This window comes from Ctenopharyngodon idella, chromosome 7 (assembly GCF_019924925.1).
Source record: "Ctenopharyngodon idella isolate HZGC_01 chromosome 7, HZGC01, whole genome shotgun sequence".
Taxonomy (NCBI): domain Eukaryota; kingdom Metazoa; phylum Chordata; class Actinopteri; order Cypriniformes; family Xenocyprididae; genus Ctenopharyngodon; species Ctenopharyngodon idella.
The window spans coordinates 46968477-46978256 of NC_067226.1; the positions used below are offsets into that span (position 1 = coordinate 46968477).

Genomic DNA, 9780 nt, shown 5'->3' on the forward strand with positions numbered 1-9780 from the left:
TTTCTTTGTAATTCTCTTAAGTGTTTTTTTTTTCGTGTTTATAATTAATGTTATTGTAACATTAATAATAAATGTAATAAATTTAATCTTTTTCTGGAATTATATGCATGTGGTTACACTACTAAGAGCCAGGCGGTTTGTAACAACAGACTACATTTTGGTAGCAATGTTACATGTAAATAGAAAACATTTCATGTCACACGTATTTATGTAATATACATTCATGTCTGACAGATTTTGAGAATGAAATGGATAATTTTGCATGTAATGGCTCACACAGTGAAAGTATGTTTTAAGCTGTTTCCACTGAGATCAGTTTTGATCAGTAAGCCACTTGTATTTAGTTATTGTGCAAATTCTAGACAGCTGTACTTTTTGCACACGTTCAATTTGCTTAAATGAATAAGAATTGATGTAAACAAGAAAAGTTTTCAGAGATCTCAATTGAAGCCAAAGAGATTGAGAAAAAATGTGTTATAGTTATTAGTTGTATTACTTCTCCCTCTAGTGGTTATAAAGCTTCATCACATCCCAAGCATATAAAACTGCTGTATTTATTAATGGATAAACTTGTACAGCAGCTTAGTAAAGTTCGTGTTGTGGATTTTGTTTGTTTGAAGAAATGAAACACCTTCATATTACTCATTCAGTGAATCTAGGTCAGAAGGTTATGAGCAAATAGACTTTATTATATGGCATGTTTTCAATGCAAGCTAAAATCAGCATCAAACATACCTAAACTTTGCCAGAGTCGTATTTAGATGATTTGAGTGGGGAAAAAACACAAATTAGTGTTATAAAGTCAAGGGTAAAGCAGTCACACAGATATAAAACCTACTATACAATCCTCACTCTTTCAAAACAAACTTAGACAGTCAATTCTTACAACAAATAAGTCAATAATATAAGGTAAAACCCCCACCAAAGAGAAGAATTAGCATGTAAATGACTTGTTAAACGTGGTGATCATTGTACAAGCTGTCAGATAGTCACATGTCCCAGAGAAAGGTGTGGAACGGCAAGGCCACAGTTTAAGAGACAGAAACTAAGGCAAACTCAGTCCAGAAAACACAGACAAGACTAGAAACAGGAGTGTTTCAACTGTAGAGCAAATAAAAAGCATTTCCTTTCGAATCAAATTAAGAAGGTTGACGGGAGTAACTACTAAAATCAATTAACTAACAGAAACTTTATGACAAAGATATGATTCATTAAACGTGAGGGTGAAATTCTGCTCTCAGGTCACCAGAAACAAGCAACCTTTGCTGCTCAGTTGAGAAATTCAGTACTATTGCCTCGAACATCACGTCTAAACGGCTTTCTGTCAATAACAAAAAAAGTTGAGCCACTTTGCACTATCAACTCATGACATCATAGTCTTATGCAGGTTCAATTCATTCAAAAGAGGTTGTTACACAATTCTGGGTGTAAATTATGGCAACAGGTTATACCTGCTTTTACCGAGAGGAGTGACTTCTGATTTGCTGGGGAAAAAGACAGACATTGTTTGCTAAAAAGGGGGACATGTCATTGATCATTTCTCATAAATGGCGCAGATTACACTAGAGATGATTACGTTTAGCTGTCAGAAAGACCCTCTATGCAAAGTGCTCGTGTTCTGTCAGTAGTCCGTTTGTATAAATATCTGCTACTGTCGTTCACACGTGTCTATACTGCATCCCATCCTTCATTGTGTTAGGTAAGAAATATTATATTACACCTCCACCAGAAGATCTGAGTATGTGAATATGGACAGGGTACATTGAATTATTCTTGTGAGGAAGATCTTCTGTGCTTTCAGCGATTAGGTCTTCTTCTTGAGCTCTTCGAAGCGTCGTGACAGGTCGTCGAAGTCGATGTCGTCTGACGTGCCGGCGTTCGCTCCGAAGGAGGAGGCTGGGAGTGTGTCGGGAACAGACGGGAGCTCGGGAAGGTTGGAGTTGTCGTAGATCTGAGCAGACGGAGATGGGCCTAGAGAGAAAAAGAGCTTTTAGGAATACGATTATGATAATGGGAGTGGAGGGAAAATCATATTAGGAGAGAACACATACCTGGGATGACCTGGGAAGAATCAGAGCGTTTGAATGACAATTCGTCGATCTTAATAAAACACATGAAGACATGTTAACAATGACTCACATTCACAGCAACTAATAATCAATACTGATACTGTGAAGAATTAGTATTAATTTGCTTTCATTAGTGTGAAACAATCTAGATGTGAGTTATGAGTTAGAACAGACGCTGTAGTGAACATGTGGACCTCATTTATAAAGACGTGTGTAGAAGGAGCCTAACTGTCAACATACAGAAATTTCCAAGATATTCCTATGAACTACTTGTAAAATGACCATATGCACAAACGATGTCCTAAATACATTCTACTATATTTGGGTCATTGACAAGTAAGGCTTTTAAAAGTGTACAAAAACATAATGGGGATATAATTAATTTTAAGTTTTTTTTTTTTTTTTAAGTTTTAAGTTTTAATGATATTATGTGGTTTTTATAATCAATTAACACTGCTTTTGTCATTTTTTACAAGATGAACAAAATTTGTCACCAAAAAAGTCATTCATTTTAACCAAAATTTCGGTTTTACCGAATGACAATGTTTTCAAACAATGCTAACAGGCTGATATCTAGCTAGCTAGAAAAAGGACAATCAAACATTTTATATTTAGTACAAATATTACAACATTTTCCATGTTTTATAGCGGTTGCACCAAATGACCTGATGTTTCGGGACATGCGTATGAACAAGTAAAAACATAAATTTATCAAATAGTTAAAAGAGAGTTAGTTACTTTGCTTCATGACCATGTGGTCCTTTGCAGGTGTCTGAAAGATGTCACATCCTGTCACATGATATTGACCGCATGACCTTTTATCTTGGTTACTCCGAATGACATCAATGAAATTCATTTTTCCGGACATTCTTTCTCATAACAAAGCAACGACTTCTACACATAATTTTAATACTATTTTGCACTATGTTGATATATGATGATATAAAATCATGCCAGAATAAAAATATATATATATTTATTACATTTTAAGATATTTTAATCACAAACGAAATTGCTGTATTGGTGTTTGGACGGTTAAACCGACCTTTTGACACTTCAAAATCTTCAAAATACCTTTATATGTAGAAAAATATAATTAAAACCTTTTGGATTCAATAAAAGAGATCTAGTTGTACTACCTTACATACTTTGGATGTCATATCTTTGTTTTTTATTATTATTAAGGCCTTTGGACAAAAAAAAAAAAAAAAAAAAGACCCGTCACGTCATTGACCCAAATATATATATGTATATGAAAATCATATACAAAAACTTTGTACACATGCTCTTTACTTGGTGTACACATAAGAACATTTTTGCCTTTATAAATTCCAATTTACATGTTCCTCACATTTGACGTAGGATGAAATCCAACTTATGATCAAATCCGCACATAAGTTCACTTGATAAATGAGGCCGTGTTTGTCAGTACGGTTGTGAGTAGAAATGTTTCCTGTAAGCATCTCATGCACAGTGGAGGAGTTTTTGGGGTAAATGCTTCAGGGTGAAAGTCACAAACAGCAAAATCAGAAGAAAAACGATTGTATTTTTGTATAAAGGCAATGAAACATGTTAGGAACATTTTCCCCCTCAATTATAATAATATTCATATCTTACCGGTCCAAACAACAGACATTTTCTTTATGCAAAATACAATTGTTTCACTTTATTCTCATTTTGAGATGACGTATGAGCTGGACATGTTCTTCGCAGCCCATGTGTGATTCACCTTTTTAGTATATTTTTCTGTATATGACTCTCATAAAGCATTTGTATGTCTATTTAAATACTTAAAAAGCATTTCCCCCAAAAATTCCAAAAAAGCCAAACACTTGATGCCCGAGAGATCAGAATGCAGTGTTTTCGATCCGCAGCACATGCTTGTGAGGCTCCCTGTGTGAGATCAGAGGCCGGCCGCTCCAGCTGGACGTACACCCAGCTGTAAGACTAGGCTGGACGTAGCTAAGCCTAACGTAGAGCTAACACACAACTTTTTAAGGTCCAGCTGGTGCAACCGGCCCCAGAGGACTGACAACAGACAGCATGTGAACTGTAATAAACTGCTCTTCCCTGCAAGGTGAACAGGTCGTCTCCATCTGTCTGGAAGGGTGGGAGGGGTGCTGAACTTGAACTTACAGACTCATAGGTGGGGGGGCAGCTGGGGAGCTGTGGGGGCTGCCCTCCTCTCACTGGAGGCTGGAAGTTGCTAAAGCCATCATAGGTGCCAACGGGACCATTAAAGGGCTCCTGTAGGGGTAAAGTGATTTTAAATGGATTTTTTTCAGCTTAAGAGAGCAGTTGTCATGTGTAGATATGATACAGCTTCACAAACAGCCATCATTATTTCTGTCTTACAATAATTCAAATCATCAGTGAAGTACTGGGATAAAAGTTTATAGTTCAGATATAAAAACTGATGTCTATGGTAGTGATCAAAATTTTTTGAAAGTAACTTGACACTTTAAATAAAGATTGTATCAATTACATTTTAACACTAGTAGGTGGCAACAAGTGACTGTTAAAAATGTACTGGACATTGAATCATTCATTCAAGATATTCATTCAAAAACGCTGATTCATCCAGTAATGAAACAAGCAATAGGCTTGTTCGAGCTGCATCGGCGCTGCGCAGACCAATCAGCGTACGACAAAGTACAGCGAAAGCGATTCAAAAGCATAAGGGGCCGTTCACATATCACGTCTTTGGCACGCTCAAATTCGTTATTTCAAATGTAGTCGGGCGGCAGCCGCGCTCATAATGGAAGCGACGCGGTCGCAACGTGCATGCGGTGCATTTTCCAGCCGCATCGAGATGAAAAATTCTCAACTTTTCAGAATGCCGCAAGCGCACTGCAGGTCATGTGACAAGAACCAACCGATCAGCTTCGGCCTTTCCGTAACAAAACATCGAAAGCTAAAACTGGAGTGGAACGCAGCCTATATTAGTGAGTCATTGAATCGTTGATTCAATAGATTCATTCAAAAATGCTGATTCATCCAGTAATGAAACAGGTGAAGTCTTTATGAGTGAGTCGTTGAATCTTTCACTCAACTCGATTTTTCTTCTCAAAAAATGAGTAATTCAAATTAATTAATAAATATTTTTTAATAGACTGCAGCAATTAACATTTTGTCAGAACTAGTAAATTATACTTTATTTTGTTTAGTTGTCTGTTCAGAATTGTGTGAGAATCGTGATCTCTATTTTAACCAAAAAAAAAAAAAAAAAATCACGATTCTCAATTTATCCCGAATCGTGCAGCTCTATGGTCAAATGACATTAGCTAGATAGATGTTTGTCTTACAGCTCCTTTGGGCGTTGGGTAGTTGAAAGGCGAGGGCATGGGCATGGGCATTGGCATGGGCATAGGCATGCCGACAGCGGGAGTGGTAAACCCTCCTCCTCCACCTCCTCCGCCACCTCCTGGCTTCTTGAAGTCGCTGTCCACGTCAATCAGATCGGCCTCTTCACCCGGACACACCTCTGGCTGTGAATGTTACAGATGTGTACAGTTTGAAACAAGTGCTGTTTATAGTGATGACCGAGGTGTAAAGTAAGTGGAAGTTGATTCTTACCCGAACCATGGCATCAGGTTCATAGGGAACGTTGTAGTTTTTGGCGATCTCGATGAGGTAACGCTCCACCAAAATCTTGGGAGGGGCTTCCACGCTCAATTTGTGCATAAGCTACAGAAAGATAGCTCGATATGAAAATACAACAGCTTGTAGAGTCTATAAATATTTATGATATTCGGAATATGGTTTGGTTTCTCCATCAATTTAAGATTAGGGAATTTTTCGTCTTCCAAGTAAAAGGAGTATGTCTGACTGCTTGAAGCTGGAATACACTACATCCGAACAGATTTTAAAACAAATCTTGGCAAAAGTTCAGATCAGGTTTTCTGTTACATGCCAAAAAAAACTAATACTTAAAGCTTTAAATGACTTAAAGTAGCTTTGAAAATGCCTTAATCAAATTATGAGCAATATTAATATGGGTTTATTTAATGCCCACCACCTCCAAACAAACATGTTTCATCATACCCTGTCATTAACTGTTCCAATCTGGTTTGTCCTACATAGCTTTCCATACTCTTTGCTGTATTTGGCACACAGCTGATCAGAAACCTGTAAAAGAGTGGGGAAAAAGACATGAATGATCCATTCTAGATCTCCAGAAACAGATTTAAGACCGACACAAATTATACCCACAATCTTCAGTTCCGCCACTTCTGACTGCAGTCGAGGAGCAGCCCAGATGAGTGTGGACACTGCTTCCTGTAGGCCAGGGTCCAGTTCCCTGAAGAGAGGATGGAGAAATTAAAGGACATGGCTGCATCCAAAATCACATGCTTCCCTACCATATAGTAGGCGAAAAACTGTGTGCGCCAAAAGAAGTTCACAGTACTCATAAAAGAGTAGGCAAAAGTACCTGGACAACCTACTACTTCCGGGGAGATTCTGAAGTGTGCATATGATGGACACTTTACTATCCCATGAGGCCATGAGAGAGGATTTGTGAATGGCAGTGAGCCGTCGTCGTGTATAGATATGAAACAGCTTCACAAACAGTCTTTTCAACCACACAGTATCATTATTTCTGTCTTGCAAATATTCAAATTATCAGAGAAGAACTTGGATAAAAGTTTATAGTTCAGATATAAACACTGATGTCTACGGTAGCGATCAAAATAGAGTAAATCACCTTTTAAAAGCAACTTGACGCTTCAAATAAAGATTGTATCAATTACATTGTTACACCAGTAGGTGGCGGCAAGTGACTGTTAAAAAATGTGTTTGTCACTAGCTATGTTTCTATCACCCTGTTTTATGCGCATTTTGAAGTATCGCATCAGAAATTATTGCATCATTAAGAAGTTTTTACGCTCGCTTGAGGTAGTCTTTGACTTGTGCAAAAAAGAGTTAATGAGAGATTATGAGAAACGCATTTGCCAAATAAATTCTGATGTAACGAACATTAAACCCACGTGACTAATCGGCTGTTTCCGCTGATGGTGGTTTATTTACAACTTGATGGAAACGCACATAATTCGCATTTGTTTGTTTTTTTGTGAACTTTGAAAAGATTTGCTTCACGTTTGGATGGAAACTCAGCTACTGAATCATTCATTCAAGAGATTCGTTCAAAAACGCTGATTCATCCAGCAATGAAACAAGTATTTATGAGTGAGTCATTGAATCATTCACTCAACCCAATTTACACAAAAAAAAGATTATCAGAACCACTAGTAAAATTTTGTTTAGTAGTCTGTTCAGAATCATGGGAGAATCATGATCTCTATTTGAAACCAAAAAATTGTGATTCTAAATCACCTTTAAAAGCAACTTGACGCTTCAAATGAAGACTGTATCAATTACATTGTTACACCAGTAGGTGGCGACAAGTGACTGTTAAAGAATGTATTTGTCACTGGCTATGTTTCCATCACTCTGTTTTATGCGCATTTTGAAGTATCACATCAGAAACGAGTGATAGAAACGCCAAATTTCGAAGGAAAAAAAAAAAACAATTTGCAAAAAAGTTTTTACACTTGCTTGAAGTGGTTTTTGACCTTGTGCGAAAAAGAGTTAATGTGAATAATGGGAGATGGAAAAGCATTAGCCGAATAAATTCCGATGTAGCAAACATTAAACCCACATGACTAACTGGCTGTTTCCGCTGATGGCGTTTTATTTACAACTTGATGGAAACATACCTAATTTGCATTTGTTTTTTGCAAACTTTGAAAAGATTCACTTCACGTTTGGATGGAAACCCAGCTACTGAATCATTCATTCAAGAGATTCGTTCAAAAACGCTGATTCATCCAGCAATAAAACAAGTGAATTATTTATGAGCGAGTCATTGAATCATTCATTCAACCCAATTTACAAAATAAAATAAAAAAATTTGTCAGAACATCTAGTAAAATTTTAATTTAGTTGTCTATTCAGAATCATGGGAGAATCATGATCTCTATTTAAAACAAAATAAACGTAAATTTATCCATAATCATGCAGCCCAATCGTGAAGTAAATACTTATTTAAAATAAGTACCTACTGAAGAGTATGTGATTTCGGATGCAGCCCAAGAGCATAACGCCACATTTAACGAGAAAAAACAAAAGGTTACTCACTTCATGGACTGTATTAAGCCAAATCGGGTGAGCAGCAAATCACAGTATAACTCCAGGATCTCCATGGCCTCCACCAAATAATCTTCCCTGATGATGTGCTCGACTCTGATTCTCGCACGCTCATCTTTGCCCGCCGACAAGTAGTCTGCAATTTCCTTGCGGGCCTTCTGGGCTAATTCAGCTAATTCAAATCAAACAGATTCAATTAGACCTACTTAGCCCATCCAAAACTTCAAAATATGTGCAACTTGTAGACGACCAAACTTACTTTTCTTCTTCTCGAGAAGTTTGAGGCGGTTTATGACCAGCCTGAGATTGACACGGAGTCTCTCGGATTTGAACCCTCCACCAAGCATGATGGGGCTCTGTGGACACATATCAAGAACCAAACATCAGGTTAAAGCGTCAGAAAGGACTCAAACTGAAGGTCATAACAGTCTCTCACTGTTATTGAAGCTACTCAGTCATACAAAAAGATCTGTGTTTTAGATACGCCTCCTGTTTGGTGAGTGCCATCACTGCCATATCATGACAACAGTTAGCTATTAGAAACCTGATCATTTCAGATAAAAGTAGTCCCTTATGTTCAAAAAAGCATTAATAGTACTACGGTATCCGATCAAAATACCGTGGATCCGTTACATGTACTTTTGTACTGAATGAGTACTACAAAGAATACCAAGGCACATGTCCAAAAATATGATAATAATCTAACACTTTTTTGTTGGTTACACGCTTATCTGTTTAAAAAATACCGGCTTATTTGTTAATTCGATTCCCTTACATATCCCGACAGCTAACTCTGTTAGTATGAGTCACAACAGTCAGCCAAAACAAGATTATAAAGTGCGATAAAACAGAGCGATGGTCTATCTGTCAAACAGTCACTTGTTAATATTTACATGGATCGATCTGAGGCATCTATATTGATTACTTTAAAAGGCATAAATATTATTTAAAACCGTTTTCGAGTTGTTAGAAATCTGACTGTTCAAACCAGGAAGAGTCTCGAATAGCGGCTAGATGAGCTAATCCGGTAAACAAAACCAACAGACACATTAACAAATCATCATAAATGCCTAATAAACGGCACATAAGATATAACAAAAGCCATATTTACATGTGAATTCCTCTTCAGACGCTGGCAATAGCTCGGTTTCGTTGAACGATTGACGAACAGATCTGTTAGCATTCACTTCCGCATCGGACGTGACTTCATTCATGACGCTACACGTCACGTGGTCGCCAGTGGAAAATCGCTTATGATGGGGAAACCCCGTTACTAGGGTGGACAAATCACAGTTTTTAATTATGTCATGTTTATGATGTTACATGACTAGGTAGACTGTCAGGTTGGCAAGAAACGCTTTACTGGTCTCTACTCCAAAATAGGCCAAATAATGCCTGACTGAAAACATTTTATACTGTAGGGTTGTAAAGTCATTATGTATTATTCATACATACATACATACTTTTTATCTGTATCATTGTTCCTGCAAATATTCTAATGTACCATGACATAATAGTACCTACCTAATCCTGTTACTGTAATATGATTGGCTCAGTGAAAATA

The 9780-nt window shown here is 37.2% G+C and overlaps 1 protein-coding gene across 1 annotated transcript; it reads right to left on the reverse strand.

The window, feature by feature from the left end:
- Positions 1-668: 668 nt before the first annotated feature.
- Positions 669-9471, reverse strand: ist1 (IST1 factor associated with ESCRT-III). The gene is made up of 10 exons (XM_051901131.1): positions 9328-9471; positions 8476-8572; positions 8208-8388; positions 6282-6369; positions 6114-6197; positions 5646-5756; positions 5375-5557; positions 4206-4316; positions 2052-2100; positions 669-1971 (listed from the first exon to the last, which is right to left on the reverse strand). Exons 1-10 carry the CDS (start codon positions 9397-9399, stop codon positions 1805-1807), a joined length of 1143 nt encoding a protein of 380 aa, XP_051757091.1. The 5' UTR covers positions 9400-9471; the 3' UTR covers positions 669-1804.
- Positions 9472-9780: the final 309 nt, after the last annotated feature.